Consider the following 21643-nt stretch of genomic DNA (forward strand, 5'->3'; position numbering starts at 1 on the left):
ACCTACCAGCAGCCAGAGCATTGAAATCGCGTGTGGCTGCAGGAAAGGTCATCTCTGATACAACTTCGGTTGCATCAGAGATGACCTTTACGGCAGCCACTCGCGATCGGGAGGGAGAGCGATCGATGACTATGCGCATTCCTTCCCTTCACTGTGGAGACAAGGCCATTCACCCCGCCACGAGGCGGTGAATGGCCTTCTCCCCGTACCCGCGGCAACCACTTCTTTTCTCTCCCCCGTTTCTGCAGGTTACCAGCGGCTAGCCGCTGGTAACAGCCACCGTGTCATTCTCTAATCAGGGTCATCTAGTTACAGACACTTTATCGGCTAAAGCCAGTGCTGTTGCCATATGACTTTCGTTCGGTGGTACAGGCATTGATTTTGACATGCCTAGATTACTGTAATATGCTTTATTTGGGAATGACTAAAATTAGATATAAAGCGTTGCAGCAATTGATGAATTTTGCTACGAGGTTGATCTCGAGAATGTCACACACAGAACATATTACCTCTGTGCTAAAACAGTTGCACTGGCTTCCAGTGCCATAAGGATTTGTTATAAAATGTTGTCTGTGATACATCAGAGCTTGTATGGATCTGTTCCTTTAAACTTTCAATCTTTGTGGGAGGTGTATTAGCCAAGGAGGAATCTAAGGTCTGAGGGTAGGTACTATGAGATTAACCTCTGAAATGGAGAAAACTGTCTGGTATGTTAAATCCAGAGTGGCAATGTTGTCTGTAACAGAGGTCAAATTTTGGAATTTCCTCCATGATATCCTGAGGACCTGTTCCAACCGCTTACAATTTAGAAAGATGTTGAAGACACAACTGTTTGTGGAGGCTTTTTTTTTTAACTACCTGATAGATTTATTTTAAGAATTCTAAGCTGTGGTTATTGCACATTATGTAATGTGATGGCTAATGTATACATTTTATGAGCTGTCAACATTATTTTTAGGGAATAATAATAATAGTTCTAGGTGGTTTACACTAAAAAGAGCTGGACAATCAGCGAAATACAATAATATAGTAAAAAATACAAATATATGTAAAATAGAATTTCAATAATAAAACTCACCAAGTAATAAACTTATCGAACAAAGTGGTCTTAATTTCCGAAAACTGCAATAGGATAACAGCTTGCTGAATACATTTACCTAACCAAGATTGTTGCCTACCAGCTTGAAATGCTAGGGTCCTTTCTAAGAAGGTCTTATATATACACCCATTAATTTTTGGATAAGCAAATAAGTAGAAGTTTCTAGTTTCTCTTGATGCAACACAAAATGAGGAAAAAGGTAAGCTGGAGACAATCCCAATATCAGCTTAAAGCAGATACAGGAAAATTTGAATAATACTCTTGCCTCCAAAGGCAGCCAATGAAGTAAACAATAATATGGACTAATATGGTTGTTCTTTTTTAAACCAAAAATCAATCGAACAGCTGTATTCTGAATTATCCTTAATTTCCTTAGAATTTTTTTGGGTGCTCCTAAATAGATGATGTTACAATGGTCTAAAATAGATAAAACTAATGCCTGCTACAATAGTCTGAGCGATAAAGGATCAAAATATTTTTTTAAGGTTCTTAATTTCCACAATATAAAAAAAGAATTTTTGTACCACAAAGTTTTTGTGCTCTGCTAGTCTTAAATGTCGGTCTAGTGTGACTCCCAGAATTTTGATAGATTTAATAATCGGGTAGTCATGACCATTAAGATGAAGCAATGAGTTTGTTATTTTGTTGTTGAGACTAGCCAAGAAAAGTTTGGTCTTTTCCGTATTGAGTTTCACTTTGAAATTAATTGTCTACTGTTCTATCTGAGTCATAATAGAAGATATTTGGTTTAAAATTTCAGTGGTAAAATTATTTAGAGGAATTAAAATAGAAATGTCATCTGCATATATATAAAATTTTACATTTAAACTCTGTAATAAATGTCCTAAAGGGGAAATGTAGATGTTGAATAAGGTAGGCGATAGCAGAGAAACTTGGGGCACACCAGATGGGTTGCTCCATGAATGAGAATAGTTACCGTCACAAATCACTTGATAAGATCTTTTCTTCAAAAAACCTTGAAACCAGTTCCAGACCCTTCCTGAAAGTCCTATTGTGTCTAAACAACTCAACAATATTTCATGATCTTGAGATTGCAATGTAATTTGAATGCATTTTGTAAATGTATTATGTATGAATTATTATGAATGTTTTTCAATTGTTAACCGCTTAGTTTTAGGCGGTCTAGAAATATTAGAAATAAATAAATAACTTCTACACGTCTTTTTATCTTAAACGAGCCGCTTCCTTTCCCCCAGTCTGAACTTACACACTCTTTGCAGGGAGCAGAGTCTCTGCGAGTGTCTGGTCTGGCATCCAAGCAAGTAAAGCAAGGAGAAGATTCTTTGCCAGTGCCTCGATGAGAATCCTCACACTCTATACAAGGAGCAGAGTCTTTGAGAGTGCATCGAGATTCCTCCACCAAGCCTCTGGAGCTTCGATCTACAGCCTCTAGTCCTATTCATACATCGGCATCGGCTGCCCATGTCTCCGAGGCGAAATCTCCTCGATCCTCGAGATCTGGTTCCAGACACAGTTCTCACCGACATTCGAGGCCTTCATCGAGGCATCCTTCCTGGCATAGTTCTTATTCTCACGACAGACCATCTTCCTCGAAGCCTCGATCTACTCCAACCTCTACCAGACCACCGACTCCTCGCTTGAGGTCTCCGATGCCGGACCTCGAGGATGTCCTGGTCTCGATTGCCTCGTCCAAGTCACCAGGTTCCTTTGATGCCTTTTTCCCTGCCGAAGCTTCATCTTCGACACAGGCTGTCTCGATGTCCTCGAGTCCTTCTCGAGGCAAAGTATTGGCAGATCAGCTATCTTTCTCGTCTTTCCTGCGACAGATGGCTGTAGACTTGGATATTCAATTGGATACTGGCTCCAAATATTCTAAGGAGTATCTCGAAGTCATGCATCTTCCTCAACCTTCGGCAGAGTCTCTTAAGCTTCCACTTCTACCAAAGTTTTTGAATTATTTGGATATCCAAATGCATTTTGAGTTTCAGGAAGTCATTGCTTCTTTCTCTCAATTACGTCTGCATTTCCTCCAATCATCTTATGATGCCTTCGAGTTATCTGCCCGAGTGGCTGCTTGCTCTGTAGCTAAGCGTCGTCTTGCCTGGCTTCGTACCATTGACATGGACTTTATCCTTCAAGACCGCTTGGCTAACATTCCTTGTGAGGGCAACAACCTCTTTGATGAATCCATCGAGGCAGCCACCAAGAAATTATCTGACCATGAAAAATAATTTGCTTCTATAGTCAAACCTAAGCCAAAGCCAGCTCCTGCCAAGCCTACATGCCCTGCTCTTATCTATCAAAGGCGTTTTGCTCCAAAGCAGGCTCCTTATACTCGCCCTCCTCTGAAAAAACAGCAACCTCAGAAGCAACAGAAACCCCAACCTTCTGCTGTACCTAAGGCTTCTCAGCCTTTTTGACTGTTTACAACAGAGCATAACCTCCACCGTTCTGTCTCTGTCTCCTTTTCCCCCCTATAGGAGGTCGTCTCCATCATTTTTACAACCGATGGACGATAATTACATCTGACCTCTGTGTGCTTACCATCATCAGGGAAGGATACTCTCTTCATTTCATTCAGGTTCCACCAGAGCTTCCTCCAAGAGAGTATCCTTCCAATCCATCCCAGACCGCCCTTCTTCAGGAAGCTCAAGCTCTGCTTTCTCTCCATGCCATCGAACCAGTTCCCTTGGAACAGCAGAACAGGGAGTTTTACTCCCGTTACTTCCTTGTTCCGAAGAAGATGGGCAATCTGCGACCCATTCTGGATCTCAGGGCTCTCAACAAATTTTTAGTCAAAGAAAAGTTTTGAATGTTGTCCCTGGCATCTCTTTATCCCCTTCATGAGGAGAACGACTGATTATGCTCTCTGGATCTCAAGGAGGCCTACACTCATATCCCAATTCATCTGGCCTCCTGTCAATACCTCAGATTTCAGGTGGGGAATCTGCATTATCAATACAGAGTACTACCCTTCAGCCTGGCCTCGTCTCCCAGAGTGTTCACCAAGTGCCTGGTAGTGGTAGCAGCAGCTCTCCGAAACCATGGTCTTCAGGTATTTCCCTACCTCGACGACTGGCTCATCAAAGATTCCACATCTCAAGCGACCCAACGGACTACCTGGTTCCTACAAAGTTTGGAATTCAAAATCAACTTTCCCAAATCTCAACTTCAGCCCTTAAAGAATCTACAATTCATTGTAGGTGTTCTGGACACTGTCCAACTCAGAGCATTCCTTCCACAACAACGTCTGTAAGATCTTCTTTAACTCTGTCATACAGTGTCTTCCCGCTCTTCCATCTCAGCGAGACACATGATGGTACTTCAGGGTCACATGGCCTCCACAGTACACGTGACTCCTTTTGCCAGACTTCACCTCAGAATTCCTCAGTGGACCCTGGCATCTCAATGGATGCAAGTTTGCTTCCCTCCTTCTCGATACATTTCAGTCACTCCTTCCGTGAAGAAGTCTCTCCGTTGGTGGATGCTCTCTTCCAATCTTTCCAGAGGCTTGTTTTTTCAAATGCCCCCTCATCAGAAGGTCTTCACGACAGACTCTTCGACCTACGCTTGGGGCGCTCATCTCGATGGTCTCCGTACTCAAGGCCACTGGACCAGTACAGATCGTCAATGTCACTTAAATCTGTTGGAACTCAGAGCGATTTTCAAGGCTCTCAACTCTTTTCAACATCATCTTCGCGACCAGGTAGTCCTCATCTGGATGCACAACCAAGCCACCATGTATTATGTCAACAAACAAGGAGGGATGGGATCTGCCTCCCTTTGTCAAGAAGCTCTGAAGGTTTGGGACTGGGCAATCTGCCACAACACCTTCCTCAAAGCTGTCTACATTCAAGGGGCGAAGAATTGCTTGACGGACAACTTGAGTCGTCTTCTGCAACCTCACGAATAGACTCTCCATTCCTCGCCTCTTCATCACATTTTTTCACAATGGGGAACCCCTCAGATAGACCTCTTTGCGGCTCCCCACAACTTCCAACCGCCTCAGTTCTGCTCCAGGATATACTCTCCTCACCGTCTCAAGGCAGATGCTTTTCTTCTGGAATGGATGAATCTCTTCCTCTACGCATTCCCTCCATTCCCTCTCATTCTCAAGACTCTGGTCAAGTTGAAGAACTATCATGCCACCATGATTCTAATCACTCCTTGGTGGCCAAGACAACCTTGGTACTCCCTTCTACTTCAGCTCAGCACCAGGGAGCCATACCTTCTACCAGTTTTTCCTTCTCTGCTTACACAGAGTCAAGGTTCTCTGCTTCATCCCAACCTGCAGTCTCTACACCTGACAGCTTGGTACCTTTCAACGTAACTCCTCTTCAGTTTTCTCAATCTGTAAGAGATGTCTTAGAAGCTTCTAGGAAGCCTACCACTAGACAATGCTATCACCAAAAGTGGACTAGATTTTCTACGTGGTGTTTTTCTCATCATGCAGAGCCTCAGCATTCCTCCTTATCTTCTGTTTTGGACTGCCTGTTGCACTTATCCAATTCTGGCCTCAAGTCTACATCTATGCGAGTCCATCTCAGTGCAATTGCGGCTTTCCATCAGCCTATTGAAGGGAAACCCCTCTCTGCTCATCCAGTGGTTTCCAAATTCATGAAAGGACTCTTCAATGTTAAACCTCCTCTCAAACCGCCTCCTGTGGTTTGGGACCTCAATGTTGTCCTTACTCAACTCATGAAGCCTCCATTTGAACCAATTGATAAGGCTCATCTGAAGTATCTCACTTGGAAAGTGGTGTTTCTCATAGCCCTCACTTCCGCTCGAAGAGTCAGTGACTGCAAGCTTTAGTTGCTGACCCACCATTCACTTTGTTCCATCATGACAAGGTGGTTCTTCGTACTCATCCTAAATTCCTACCTAAAGTGGTCTCGGAATTTCATCTCAACCAATCCATTGTACTACCAGTGCTTTTCCAAAGCCTCATTCTCATCCTGGAGAATAAGCTCTTCATACTCTGGACTGTAAACGTGCTTCTACTTGGAACGCACCAAACCACACAGAACTGCTCCTCAACTTTTTGTTTCCTTCGATCCAAATAAGTTGGGCCATCCTATTTCTAAGCGTACCATCTCCAACTGGATGGAGGCTTGTATCTCATTCTGCTATGCCCAGGCTGGATTACCCCTTCACAGTAAAGTCACAGCCCATAAAGTCAGAACAATGGCAGCTTCAGTAGCTTTCCTCAGATCTACACCTATTGAGGAAATTTGTAAGGCTGCTACTTGGTCCTCGGTTCATACCTTCACTTCTCACTATTGTCTGGATACTTTCTCCAGACGGGATGGACAGTTTGGCCAAACAGTATTACAAAATTTATTCTCCTAAATTGCCAACACTCCCACCATCCCATTCTGGTTAGCTTGGAGGTCACCTATATGTGAGAATACCTGCCTGCTTGTCCTGGGATAAAGCACAGTTAGTTACCATAACAGGTGTTATCCAGGGACAGGAGGCAGCTATTCTCACAACCCACCCACCTCCCCTGGTTGGCTTCTCTGCTAGCTATCTGAACTGAGGAGACGCGCCCTACGCTGGGTGGGAAGGCACTCGCGCATGCGCAGTGCGGGTGACTCGAAACTTCGAGTTTCTTCAAGCAAGTCTGCTTGCGAGGCGTCCGCATTCAGGCTCCGTCGATGACATCACCCATATGTGAGAATAGCTGCCTGCTGTTCCTGGATAACACCTGTTAGAGTGCACTTACATGCACAAAACATAGGTCTAACATAGGTCTCAGAAAATGTCACATGAAGTCTGTCTTCTTTCCTTCCTGACCAAGATTTTTTCCCAGTCCTGATATTCTCATTTATAGTTTTTTCTTAACTACCTCAGATTAATTTGTGTTTTTTCCCCTTTCCTGGTTCCAGTTATTCTTACTAGAAGCAGCAACATACCTTTTCCTTTTTGCATCCTTTTGCACTTGCTCTCTTTCTGTCTTTTCCCTCATTACCTGTTTCCTTGGCCATGCTCTTCTCTCTTATGTTCTTTCCCTCTAACAACTTTTTCTGATCTCTGACTTGCTCAAGCTGTAACTCGGCTTCATGCTGGTAAGTGGACCACAGAAGGGAGGGGCAATAAATGCTTCCTAAGAGTCTCATGGTTGTGATCACTCTACCGATTGCTAGTAGGCAGTGTGGGAGGAGGCAGAGGCAGTTCTGATTGTAAAGTACTTTTGTCTTCTAAGCCTCTGTGATCTGCTAGTGAGACTTCTGCCAGTGGAAAGTTGGCAACCAAGATTTCACACTCTGTAAATCACCATATTCCTGAACTATCCTTAAGGCCTATATTGAACACTAGTTGCTTAAGGCAAAACAAGGAAGCACAACTGGCAAACCATCATATAATACTCTCTCCCACATCTAAAATAAGACAAACTTGCAAAGTTGTAATTCATACAACTTTACACACAGCTTTACCATTGCATTGTTGGTCTAGTCTGCTGGCCAAATTTTTGTACTGTGAGTCTGTAGGAGACCCAAGATTGTTTTTCAGGTCTGGATCTTGTTTAATCAGTCTAGGGAGCTCTGAATTATTACAGCCTCCAGGAAGTGGTTTAGATCAGTGGTTCTCCAACCTTTCCTTATCAACAGCAGCAGATGAATCCAGAGACTAGTGGGATAATACACATCTACCAGCAGGTGGAGATAGAGAACTGAATAACATGTGGCCCCATTGGTTGGCACGTTCTCTGTATCCCCAGTATTCTCTATCTCCCAGCAGATGATGGTCGCTTTTCCACTAGCTCCTGGATTCTAGCTGGCTTGTACGTTCCTCTTCTGTTGAGAATTTTTTCTCTTCAGGAAGATAGGGGTATTTGGCTGAACTTTGGGAGGTACACCTGGGCCCCCCCAGGTCCCTGCTCCACCCTCCTCTCCGGTGGATTGAAGCTTTTTTCCTTGTCCTGTATTTTTCTTCTTTCCCCAACAACAACAAAAAAGAGGGACCAGAGTGATGTTGCTGGACGGTTATGTCCTGGCAATTCCTGTCTGCAACTATCAGCTTTAGCAACGATTGACTCGGGTAAGGGCTTGTTTTCTTACTTTGTGCATTGGTGGTTAGGTCTGCCGGTTTGATTTGGAGTTTTCTCTGACATGTGGTGTGGTAATTTGTCTGCTGGTTTTGGGTTGCTCGGCGGTGTGTGCAATAGGATATGGCAACAGAGGCAGTTAAACAGTGTTCCTGCTGTGGCAAGCGGAGAACATCATCGGGCCTCTGTTTGGCGGGTTGTGCTGACGCCGTGGGTGAAGAAATACAGAGCGCGCCAGAAGTTTTCCTGCGTGATTGATCTCAGGCCAGCTTCTCCTGCACTCGCGGCTGCCGCCGTTTCGCTTCAGTGCACGGCGACGGCCACGCCCGCGGTCAGCAGTGTTTCCTCTTCTCCTGCCTTTGCGGGGCCGGTTACTGGGCAAGGAAATCTTGTTTCGTCGCTGGCACAATCGAGACCGATGGTATTTTCCCCGGAGTTCATTATGTTGATGCATAAGGGATTTTTATTACAGACCTCTCAGCCTGCGCAACAACGGGAGGATAATTTGGACCAGTCTCCCATGCCTCATGTCAGTAGGCCTCCCTTGGAGTCTCTGGCGGCTAAAAGGCGAAGAGTGGCGCCTGCGGGTGGGGATGACCCTCCATCACGCTCCGCCTTGTCTCTGGATATTCCAGACTTTCTGGAGGACTGCGAAGTGGCGGATTTAGAGTTTGAAGGTGCGATGTCTAGAGAGGTGGATGATCCTACGGTGCTCCGTCTTTTTCATAGAGAAGAATTCCCATCTTTTATTTCCAAAGCACTGCAAGGCCTTCATATCTCTCAGTCGGATCCGTAAGCAACGGGATCGGCTAATCCTCTGATTCCTGGTCCACAATGCGATGCATGAGCTTATTTCTGCTCAATGGGATACTCCGGAGGCTGGTCTCCGTGTGGCGAAGGCTATGCGCCAGTTGTATCCTGTATCTCAGGACGAGCTGGACAAATTTAAGAACCCCAAGGTGGATGCAGTTACTAAGTGGACTACTTTGCCGGTTGAGGGTGGTATAGCGCTCAGAGACATTCAGGATCGGAAGATTGAATCTTTGCTTAAGCTGTCCTTTGATGTCACGGCAGTTACTTTGCAAGCTGCGGTGTGCAGTTCCTATGCAGCACAGGCTTGTCTGCAATGGGTGCAAGGTATGGCGGATACGATGATGGAAACGGGGATTGCTGTTCCTTCTGATCTTTCTGATTTGGAAATGGGTCTTGCGTATATGGCGGATGCCCTCTATGATATTATTTGAGTTTCGGCAAAGCAGATGTCGCTTTCTGTTGTTTTTCACAGATTCTTGTGGCTCCGTCACTGGGCAGCAGATGCAGCTTCCAAGCTTAGGCTCGTGAGGCTTTCTTTTAAGGGTCGCTTGTTATTTGGGGATGATTTGGATAAATTGGTGAAGGATTTTGGTAATACCAAGACTCGGTGGTTACCTGAAGATAAGCCTAAAGCTCCTTTAAAGTCTTTGCCAGAAATTGTTTCAGGGATGTTAAAAGATATAGACCTGGGAAACCGTCCTTTCCACCGTCTTATGGGTCTTCCTATAATACTAGGCCTAGGTTTCCACAAAAGTCTTCCTTTCGTCCTACAAAACCCCAGGCTGCCCAACCCATCTGGACCCCGGCCTTGCGTCCTCCCAATGACGGTAGGTCGGCTCCCTCCGTCGTGGCTATTGGGGGTCGGCTGTCTTTCTTTCTGGCGGAGTGGGCCAAGAGCATGTCCGATCAGTGGGTCTTGGACGTTATTCAAGAAGGTTACAAATTAGAGTTCTCCTCTCCCGTCGCAGATTCTTTCTTGGTCTCCCCTTGTTTAGGGGCTGCCAAGAGAGAGTCAGTACGGAGCACTCTTCAGGTTCTTTTGGAGATTGGGGCCATAATTACGGTGCCTCCGGCAGAGCGGGGGCAGGGACGGTACTCCATTTACTTCATTGTGCCCAAGAAGGGGGGTTCGGTCAGGCCAGTCTTGGATCTCAAGAAGGTCAACCGTTTTCTTTGAGTCAGGCATTTTTGGATGGAAACAGTGAGGTCGGTCATAGCGTCTGTTAAGCCGGAGGAATTCCTTAAGGCTCTCGACCTCAAGGAAGCTATCTGCACATTCCCATCTGGCCGCTGCATCAGAAATTTCTTCGTTTTGCAATCCTGGGACAGCACTATCAATTTTACGCCTTGACGTTTGGCCTTGCCACAGCTCCTCGGACATTCTCAAAGGTCATGGTTGTGGTGGCGGCGTTCCTTCGCCAGGAAGGAATTCGGGTACATCCTTATTTGGACGACTGGTTGAACAGGGCGTCTTCGATGCAGGACAGTTTGTCGATGACCCGAAGGGTGATCTCTCCTCTTCAATCCTTAGGGTGGGTCATCAATTTTCCAAAGAGTTCTCTTATCCCATCCCAGTCGTTGGAACATCTGTGGGTGCTGTTCGACACAAAGGTGGGGAAAGTGTTTCTTCCCAAAGACCGGGGGGTGAAGTTGCATTCTCAGGTTCGCCTGCTTCTCCAGTCACCCAGAGAGTGTGGGATTATGTGCAGGTTCTGGGTTCCATGGTGGCAATGCTGGAAGTGGTGCCTTGGGCGCGCTTTCACATGAGACCACTGCAGCAATCGCTTCTCTCTCGGTCCCCAGTGTCTCAGAATTACACTCGTCGTCTATAATGGACGCCTCCAGCATCACGCAGCATGGCTTGGTGGCTCAGCGATTGCAATCTATTCAAAGGCATGCCTCTGGCGACTCTGGCTTGGACGATAGTTACTACGGATGCCAGTCTGTGGGGTTGGGGGGCTCACTGCCTTCAATCCTCAGCGCAGGGTGTCTGGTCTCTGGAGGAAGCTCAGTGGCCCATCAATCTGCTGGAATTGAGAGCGGCCCGGCTCACACTCCAAGCATTTCTTCCCATGATTCAGGGCCAACCAACAAGGGTTTTTTTGGACAGTGTCACAGCGGTGGCGTACATCAACAGGCAGGACGGTACCCGAAGTCCTCAGCTGGCAAACAAAGCCATGCTTCTCCTTCAATGGGCAGAACTTCATCTTCCTCTGCTGTCAGCAGTACACATTGCGGGTCAGGACAATGTTCAAGCGAACTTCCTCAGCAGACATCTTCTAGATCCCGGAGAATGGGAACTCTCCGATCAGGCATTCGACCTCATCGTGCAACGGTGGGGTCTTCTGGACATAGACATCATGGCCTCGTCGAACAATGCGAAGCTTCCTCGATTCTTCAACAGACGCAGGGAGCAGATGTCGGAAGGGGTAGACGCGCTGGCTCTTGCTTGGCCTCCGAGTTGTCTCCTTTATGTGTTTCCTCCGTGGCCGATGATAGGTTGTGTGTTGCATCGCATAGCTCAGTTTTCTGGCATGGTGATTCTGGTGTCTCCGGATTGGCCACATTGTCCATGGTATACAGACCTGATTCATCTGTCAGCAGGCAATCGGTTGACATTTCCCGCGACTCCGGACTTGCTTACTCAGGGTCCGATCAGCATGGAAAATCCATCCCACTTTGGTCTTACGGCCTGGCTCTTGAAAGGTCGTGGCTGAGACGTAGGGGATATTCCGAACAGGTTATTTCCACTCTTCTTCAGGCGAAAAAGAGATCTACCTCTGCCTCGTATGCTCGAGTTTGGCGGGTTTTCGATTCTTGGTGTGTTGCTCAGGGGCTGTCGCCCTTCCAAGCTTCTCTCTCTACCATTCTTTCTTTTCTTCAAGAAGGAGTCACCAAGGGTTTGGCTTATAATTCTCTGAAAGTTCTTCCCTAGCGTCGCAACCTGATATCGTTCGATTTCTCAAAGGGGTTCAACATATTCGGCCTCCCGTTAAAAAAGATCTGTCTGGAATGGAGTCTTAAGGTTGTCCTTGGGGGGTTGCAAAAGCCGCCATTTGAGCCGTTGACAAATGCTTCTCTGAAGGATGTGATGTTGAAAGCGGTTTTTCTGGTTGCTATGGCTTCAGCCAGGCGGGTGTCTGAGTTACAGGCGTTGTCTTGTAGAGATCCCTTTTTGAGGATTTCGAATTCCGGGGTATTGGATCAAACTGTGCCTTTGTTTCTGCCTAAGGTGGTATCCTCCTTTCATGTGAACCAATCTCTCTTCCTTCCGGCTTTCCGGAAGGAGGACTGGGGGAAGCGTTTCTTTTCTCTGCATTTGCTGGATGTTCGTAGGATTCTCTTGCATTATCTCCAGGTTACTAACGATTTTCGCCGTTCCGATCACCTCTTTGTGTTGTTTGCGGGCCGCCACAAGGGTACGGCGGCATCCAAGGCTTCCATAGCTCGATGGGTCAAGGAAACCATTGCTTCTGCTTACTTGACATTGGGTAAGCGTTTGCCGGACAAACTTCATGCTCATTCCACTAGAGCGATGGCTACTTCTTGGGCGGAGTCCAGAGATTTTTCTTTGGAGGAGATGTGTCGTGCGGCTACTTGGTCTTCTCGGAACACGTTTTTGAAGCATTACCGGTTGGATGTGGCGGTGTGTGTGGAATCGGCTTTTGGGGCTTCGGTTTTTGCGGAGGCGGTGTTCGCTTCCCACACGGATTGAGGATTGCTTTGCTACATCCCACTAGTCTCTGGATTCATCTGCTGCTGTTGATAAGGAAGGAAAAATTATGTTTTTACCTGTTAATTTTCTTTCCTTTAGACGCAGCAGATGAATCCATAGCCCCACCCTTTCTGCCTATTTGCTTGCCGTGTGTGTATTTGCGGGTTTCAGCAGTTTGTTTGAGTTGGTAGTTGTATTCTCTATTATTCTAGTTGCACTTTGTGTTGGGAAAGGAGTTTTTTTTATTGCTGGACACTGTTCCTGATTCCGGATGCTTGGGCAAGGAGCAATACTAGGGATACAGAGAGCGTGCCAACCAATGGGACCACATGTTATTCAGTTCTCTATCTCCACCTGCTGGTAGATATGTATCCCACTAGTCTCTGGATTCATCTGCTGCATCTAAAGGAAAGAAAATTAACAGGTAAGAACATGATTTTTCCATCCTGGGGGACTACCAGCCAGTCAGGTTTTTTAGGACATCCCTAATGATTACACATGAGAGAGTTTTGTATATAGTGGAAGTGGTAGACATTTGAATCTAGCTCATATATATTTATTATAGATATTTAGAAAATCAGATCTTTTCCCTTAAATGATCTCATCACCATGTCAGATCTGTCTCGCTTCCCATTTAAATGGTTCCATGATGCCATTAAATACCTTGGTATACTGATTCATAAAGACCCACACCACAGCATGTAGCTTAATGTTGATAGGATTAAACATTTAATCACTAGGTCTACAACTAAATGGTCTCCCCTGTTTCTATCACGGGGTAGAATTGCATCAGTTAAAATGACCCTTGCCCCCCAAATCACACATATATTGTCCATGTTACCTTTTTACTGTAAGAAATCGCTATTCCAATGGATCAATAGGAAATTCACTGCATTTATTTGGAACAATAAGAAGCCTTGTATTGCTCTGTCCAAGTTGATAGCCTCCAAAACAAATGGCGGTATGAATCTCCCAGATTTTCATTTATATCAAACAACTTCTCTAGCTTGATATGGTGCATTTTGGATTCGTGCGCTACCTCCTCATGACCTGCCATCCTGGTTGGAGTTTGAGACATATGTCTGCGCTCTGTATCCTGAGCATGGGTATTGGACGCCTATGCACTCATAAAGCTGCAGTTGCCAATAAAGCTGCAGTTGCCAATTAAGCTGCTCAAGGTGTGAAAAATAACAAAAAACATGAAAAATGATACCAACGCAAGGGTTTTACCAAAATATAATAATTATGTATTTATTAGTTATTGTTTATATTTTTTCAATCATGAAACCAAAAGAATAAAGCATAATTGCTTGCGTTAACAGTTGCGGTAGTGGGAGGTCATTATAGTTGCCAAACTGCTGGCCTTCTGATAATGAGCTCAGCTCAGTATTTCGAAACACCCCATTATATACCTTTGGCTCCGTGTGACATCATCGGCTGTGTGGGCCAATCAAAAACAACAGAGGTGGTGTTTAAAAGTTAGACAAAGAAAATTCCTCTTATATGTTTAAAAGTTTAAGAAATCACATTTGTTCTGTTTACATTCATTTCTGAATATACATTATCCTTTTCACAAAGGTATATTAAGAGAATCATTTGTTAAAAGAATGTTGAAATGTTCTAAGCCTGCTGAAATGTTCTCAGCCTGCTGAAATGTTCTCAGCCTGCCTATCATTCTTAAAGGAGAAAGAGAAGGAGGGGCTGTTTTCCTCCTCTCCCTGAAGCCTAACAGCTTCATTTTGTAGCCTCTGACTAATTATTTCCAGATGTTATGCCCTTTGAATTTCTTTAGGTTGCAAATATATATAATATGTTTTTCAAAACCCATTCTTTTGTTCAATACACAGCCATACAATACACACACTTTCGGGGCCCCTTCATTCATTCAGACCATGTATTTTTCATTCATATTTAAAGCAAGTTATATCTCAGTTTAGGATACTTCTTCCTAGCCAGCCTAAGGCACATCTGGTATCAATTAGAACCACTAGGAGCAGGAAACTTTGCACAAAGAAAAACAGAGAGAACAAAGAAGACAGAAAATCATTGACACAAAATGGAGTCCAAGATACAGAGAAGACAGAGAACAAAATGGAGTCCATGTATATCCTGATTTCCTCCATGATCTAGCCTAATAGCAAAGTACATTAAAATAATATTATTATACTTTCCCTTAATATTAATCTGTAGTGTGTTTTTCTGGCCTTGGCCAATATTCAGATTTTTATTCACCAGTTTTTCGTACGCTTTTATTGGGCGTGGCCTTAACTAACACATATGCTTGTATCTAACTAGAGTTACCAAGAATCATACGAAAAACCATCTCTTTTGTAGAAAAACTCTACAAAAATATTGCACTATCATGTCCTGATGTCCATTCCATTACCGTCCCATAGACATCACCCCCTACTGGCCATGAGCCACTACTGCTCAATCCATTAGTTACTTTGGGTACCATGAGTATTCCAAAACAATTGAGGGTGTATTCTTTGCTGAGTATGACACAGTAAGCTTTGCAACATCTAGATGTGGTGGCTGATGCTACTTTCTATACTAGCCTTGTCAATCTGGGACAACTCCAAACTTAAACATAATGGCAAAACTTTCTGCTGGAAAAAATGGCAAAAGGCCAGACTATGGTCAGTGAGTGGGACAACTTTATTGTAAGGACCAGATTCTACCCTTTTCATCACTTTGTACTCAATATTCACAACTCAAATCATGCCATTTACAATGGCTTACCCTGACTGCTGCTGTCGTAACTTTACTTCCATAGGATAAAATCTCTACACACTCTGTACACCACTGGAGTTCATTAGTTATTTCTTCTGGGAAAGCTGTTTCCACCTTCTACCATATTCTATGAGACCACCGCTACTCTTTCTCCCCTCAATCTATGCATCAATGGGAGAACATGCTGACTATCCCTCTCTCTGACATTAATTGGAATTTGTTCTGGTCCACAACCAATCATCCTCTGCTATCATCCAGAGTGGCTCAATCACTATTCTTTGTCATGTGGCATGCAGTCTGGACTCCTCTCCATATGTGGAAGGCCAATTTGAAATCTGATCCAAAGTGTTGGCACTGTTCCGAAGTTGAAGGCTCCCTCGACCATATGTTGTTCCACTGTCGACCTATTCATTCCTTCTGGTCCCGTATTTGGGCGACTATCAAAAACATTACATCTTGCACAGCGGACCTAACCTTCGACATTGTCATTCTTTGCTCTCAACACTCTTGTTTTGCCATTACGACTTGTCCTCCACAGTTGATTGATGCGATGATTGCAACCGCTATTATGCATATACTCAAGAACTGGAAATCAGCTGCTTTGTTGAACTACACCTTCTGGTGGAACTCTTTATGTCTCTACCATAAATATGAACAATATGCTTTTGAAAAATTTATATATCCAGGCTATCCCCACGATCCCTTCGTTTTTCCTCATCATGGAAATTTCTGGATCAGTTTATTCATTCTAATTAGTGGACCACTTTTATCTCGTGCTTCTCTTGACTATTATCTATCCTTTTCTCTTTCCTTTTTATATCTTACACTTCCTTGTACTCCTTAGGATGATTTATTTGTTCTGACTTTATTGCATAGTTCATATTGTCTTTTCTGAATGTTTAATTTTGTATATGTACGGAAGTTCACTGTACACTTTAATTATTTTATGTTGTTTTATTAAGAAAATTCTAATAAAAATCTTTTGAACTAAAAAAAAGAAAATCTAACTGGATGCTTTCCCCACCCTCTCACGAGACAAGGTTTGAGAACCACTGATCCAGAGTAGAAACAATCTGAGGTTTGGCAGAGGAGCAATATTAGTTGACATTCTGAAGGGCACCCATAAGCCAAACTCCATAGAAAAGCAATGACTCCTGATCTAGACAGAGTATTTCTTAATTAGGGGAACCATCAAATGCTTGAAAAGCAAATAACCAGTTTCAGCCATCTGCCTGTCACTAAACCAGTTTCTACAGTACAGAAATAATATTAGGAAGAAGAGCTGAAGGTGGTGATAGTTTTGTTTTCTGTTTTTTCAAAACCAAAATTATTCAAAAAGAGCCAACCCAAACCTTTACTATGCTGCAATTTTACGTAGGGCACTATTGGCTAATTTTTTTTTTTACATTTTCAGGTGGTAAAATTGCTTTCTCATTAAGTTATTTTTCTTTGCTTTTAAGGTCTAGTGCATTCTCCTTAACATGGGCTCCTACACTGTTGGATAGCCCCACAACAGAGCTTTATCATGTGGCGCTGACTTTGAAAACACAGAAAAATAACATATATTATTAAAAAATTTATTTTGCCACTCATAAGTGCCTCATGCTACATGTTTATGTCAAAACATTTTAATGTGGCTGACCATACATTGTGTTGAAATGCTTCTGTATCTTAACTTTTTATGCCATTTATGTTTACGGTTTATGCATTTTTATTTGTATTTGTTTTTGCATTTAATTTTGTTTCTATTGGTTTATGTGAAACCAGTAGACCTTTTTAATGTGATTTTCTTACATCTTAAATTTTTCCATGCCAGGTTAGTAACACAGACTGGGCATCAACACAATTACAGCCTATTCATTTAACACAGAGCTCTTCCGAAATCATCCCAGAGCATATTGAAGGTATACTTATAGAGATGCAGCAATTCCATTTTAATCTCCTTACTCTGTTTTACCTTAGTCTTTGCATTGCAGCAAGAGACAGTTTGTTTTAGCAATATAGTTTATTGACATTGCTTTCTGAATGTGACAAGCTCTGTGAATGGGGGTTATTGTTTTTTTTTTGTTTGCAGAAATGTGTGGTGACATTTGTGTTCATATATAAGAAGTGTAATTGCAAAAAATAGTTGTTAAACTTAGCAGTGTTTGCTGATCCGATCCGTGAGTGATCCGATCCATGACTGGGGGGGCTGATTCATGAAATACCCTCCTGCAAATGAGGTTGATTGGAATCTTGCCCCCAACCAACTGCACGGATTGCTCTCCAGTGATCCCGACGCATGCGCAGACCATCTTCTTTGCCTGTAGATGGTCTGTACATGTGCTGGCCCTCTATGCCCATAGAAACTTTTTTGCTTTTTTTTCTTCTTCTTCGTGAACCTGTGGTTTTAACCCGCTTTAAACCCGCAGGTTAAAACCATGGGCTTGCACTGCAGGGGAAAGGCAGGCAGAGAGCAGGGTACAGTCACTCTAGTTTTTATGGCATCATGCCTTGGTTTTTTCCAGTGCGCATCAATTTTTTTTCATATCATTCCAGGCACTATTTTTTTTTTTCAGGGAACCCAATGTTGCCTGCCTTTGGCTAACATGCACATCTCTCGTCTATGTCATACCATACCTGCCTTATGCGCTCTGCTTTTAGGGATCGTGTAGGGAGCCTCATCTCCCTGATAAGTCAGCAAATCATATACCATGCACTGTCTCAGCAGAGTCAGAAGCCCAGAGATGCAGGTCTGGTTTAAAAGAATCCTTGCGCTGGAAAATAATTTCATTCATATGGACAGAGAGCAGGACATAGTTGGATCCGTGGAAAGGCATTACTGTTCTATTGAAACATTGATTACAATTAATTGGGCAGAGAGCAGTGCGGCATGAGCTGAGAATCGGGGCAGAGAGCAGAGCAGTTGGAAAGGGCCTGAGCGACTGGTCCTCAGCAGTTGCTAATTTTTGGATCAGCCAACCCAGTCGGTGTCCCTCAGTTTTTTTTTGTGAATTGTATTCTTCCTACTTTGCATTCTGTTTCTCTTCATTTGCATGCACAGATTGGATCGGAGGATGATCGGCCACGAGGTTAGTGAATCGGGTCGGAAGAAAATCAGGTCGCTAAGTGGTAGGGACTTGATCGGTGGTCTTAGTGAATCTAGCCCTTAGTCTTTTCTCATATGAGATGAGTTTCATCCCCTTTATCATCTTGGTCACTCTTCTTTGAACCTTTTCTAGTGCCACTATATCTTTCTTGAGATAAGGAGACCAGAATTGAACACAATACTCCAGATGAGGTCACACCATGGAACAATACAGGGATATTATAACACTTAGTCTTGTTAACCTTACCTTTTTTAATAATTGCTAGCATCCTGTTTGCTTTTTTGGCCGCCACTGCTTATTAGACGGAAGATTTCATCATATTGTCTATGATGACACCCAGATCCTTTTCTTGGGCGCTAACTCTCAAGGTGGACCCTAGCATCTGGTAACTGTGATTGGGATTATTCTTCCCAATGTGCATCACTTTGCATTTGTCCACATTAAATTTCATCTGCCGCTTGGATGCCCAGTCTTCCAATTTCCTAAAGTCTGCCTGCAATTTTTCACAATCTGCATGCATTTTAATAATTTTGAACAGTTTAGTATCATCTGCGAATTTAATCACCTCACTCGTCATTCCTACTTCCAGATCATTTATAAATAAGTTAAATAGCACTGGTCCCAGTACAGACCCAGACAATAAGCGGCACTCCATTGTTTACTCTCCTCCATTGAGAAAAATGACCTTTTTTTTTTTAATTTTTTTATTGATATTTTGAACTTGACAATGTATACATTTGAAAAATCAAAGAAAAAAAAACCTATATGAAAATACACTATTAACATCAGAAATATTACAATAAAAATTTTAAATCCCTTCTTAACCTATAACAGTAATGATATTATATTATACTCATCAATATTATAGAATATTATGAAATTTATACCTCTAAATAAATAATACACCCCCCCCCACCCACCCTGGATGTGCAAAGGAATCTAACATAAAGAAAAAGGAATCACTTTAATTATAATGTGACAAAATTAGTTAATGGACCCCAAATCCCCTTAAAGGATTTAACAAACCCTAAACGCTCTGCCATAATCTTTTCATATTTATATGTTGCACATACAGTTGCCCACCAAAAACTAAAATTAATCCTATCATGATTTTTCCAATTAGATGTGATCATTTGAACCCCTATTCCTGATAAGATCATGAAAAGGTGACTATTATTTCTATCCAAAGTGGGTTTATCATGCAGAATCGTTCCAAAAATTATTGCTTCATATGTCAAAGGAATAGAGGATTGAAGAATATTATTAATTTGCCCCCAAATCGACTTCCAAAAGCCAAGTATCAATGGACAAAAAAATAAAAGATGATCCAAAGTCCCAATATCAATATGACAATGCCAACATCTATTAGATTTAGAAATATCTACGTTATTCAACCGAACTGGAGTCCAAAAAATTCTATGTAATAAAAACAACCATGTTTGTCTCATAGATGCTGACATTGTACATCTTAATCTCCAAGTCCAGATTCGTGGCCAATGAGAAACAGAAATATGCTGTTTTAACTCGATACTCCAAATATCTCTAAGACTATTTTTTGGTTTTTTATTTAAAAATCCAGAAATCAATTTATACCACTGGGCAGCCTGATGTCCTATTAAATCTGTTTGGTAGCAAAGGATTTGCAAGCTAAAATAAGTTTTCAAATTTTTCCATTCAGGGAACCCCATCTGAATAGCCTGCTTCAACTGCAAGCACCTATATTGTTGAGTGTTTGAAATACCAAATGAATGCTGCAGTTGTGAAAACTCAAGCAGATTACCATTAGAAATAAGATCATCTAATGTCCTAATATTTGCCTGCATCCAATTCTTCCAAGCGATTCCAGCACCGCCTATTTGAATCTTGGAGTTTAACCATAAGGACTGTAAAGTAGATTTCATTATTGGTACCTCTGTTAATTTATCAATAAATTTAATAGTTTTCCAAGTATCCAATAAAATTATATTGTCCTTAGCATATTTATGAAATCTGATACTTAATACATGTGGAAGTCTCATAGGCAACACCAAATTCCGTTCCAAATATAACCAATCTAGTTGATGATCAATAAGCTCAGGGAGGATCCAGTACATACCTTGACGCAATATATAGGCTTGATGGTACCTATAAAAGTTTGGAAAATTTACCCCACCCTCCACAATTCATTTTTGCAACGATACTAAATCAATTCTTGGTTTTTTCCCAAGCCAAACAAATTTTGTCAAAATATTATTTAATTTTTTGTAAAAGGACTCTTGAAAATAAACTGGTAACATACTCATTTGGTAACAAACTATAGGCAAAATCATCATCTTTACTGTTTGCACTCTCCCCCACCAAGAAATATGCAAAGGATTCCATTGCTCACACAATTCTGTAACTTTTAGTAATAAGGATTTTTCATTTACCTTCATTGTTTCTTCCAATGTACTTTTTATCCAAATTCCTAAATATTTTATTCCATCTTTCTTCCAACTAAACTGAAACGAATAAAATAAGCCTTTTATACAATGTACATTTAGTGGAAGAATTTCTGATTTATTCCAATTTATTTTATAACCTGAAAATTTTCCAAATTTATCAATCAAATCCAATAAATGTGGAATGGTTGACTCCAGATTTCTCAAATGAATCAAAATATCATCTGCATAAGCAGAAATTTTATATTCCCGACCTGCATAAGGAATACCTTCTATCTCCTTTGATTGTTGAATAGCTAAAAGTAGAGGTTCCAAAACAATATCAAATAACAAAGGAGATAATGGACAACCCTGTCTAACTCCCCTTTCTAAAAAGAACCTTTCTGAAAAAGTATTATTTATATATAATCTAGCAGATGGGGAGCTATAAAGGGATTGAATCATTTGTATAAATCGAGAACCAATACCAAACCAATCCATTGCTTGATACATAAAAGTCCATTCTACCCGATCAAATGCTTTCTCTGCATCTAAAGAAACGGAGAAAGCCGGATCTTTCATATCCTTTGTTAAATGTAAAATATGAAAAGCTAATCTGGTGTTATTTGAAGAATATCTTTGAGCAACAAAACCTGTTTGATGCATACCAATAATATAAGGGAGAGCCTTATTCAAACGCAAAGCCAATATTTTAGCAAACAATTTCCCATCAACATTAATCAAAGAAATAGGCCTATAGTTTGA

General features: G+C 42.4%; 1 protein-coding gene across 3 annotated transcripts in view; it reads left to right on the plus strand.

The window, feature by feature from the left end:
• Window positions 1–21643, plus strand: part of ARFGAP3 (ADP ribosylation factor GTPase activating protein 3) — a 325192-nt gene that overhangs the window by 99391 nt on the left and 204158 nt on the right. For all 3 annotated transcript variants that reach the window (XM_033953138.1, XM_033953136.1, XM_033953137.1), the window contains exon 6: window positions 17207–17294. In XM_033953138.1, the coding sequence (XP_033809029.1) occupies window positions 17207–17294 (88 nt within the window). The remainder of the gene's footprint in view (window positions 1–17206; window positions 17295–21643) is intronic.

This window comes from Geotrypetes seraphini, chromosome 7 (assembly GCF_902459505.1).
Source record: "Geotrypetes seraphini chromosome 7, aGeoSer1.1, whole genome shotgun sequence".
NCBI classification, from domain to species: domain Eukaryota; kingdom Metazoa; phylum Chordata; class Amphibia; order Gymnophiona; family Dermophiidae; genus Geotrypetes; species Geotrypetes seraphini.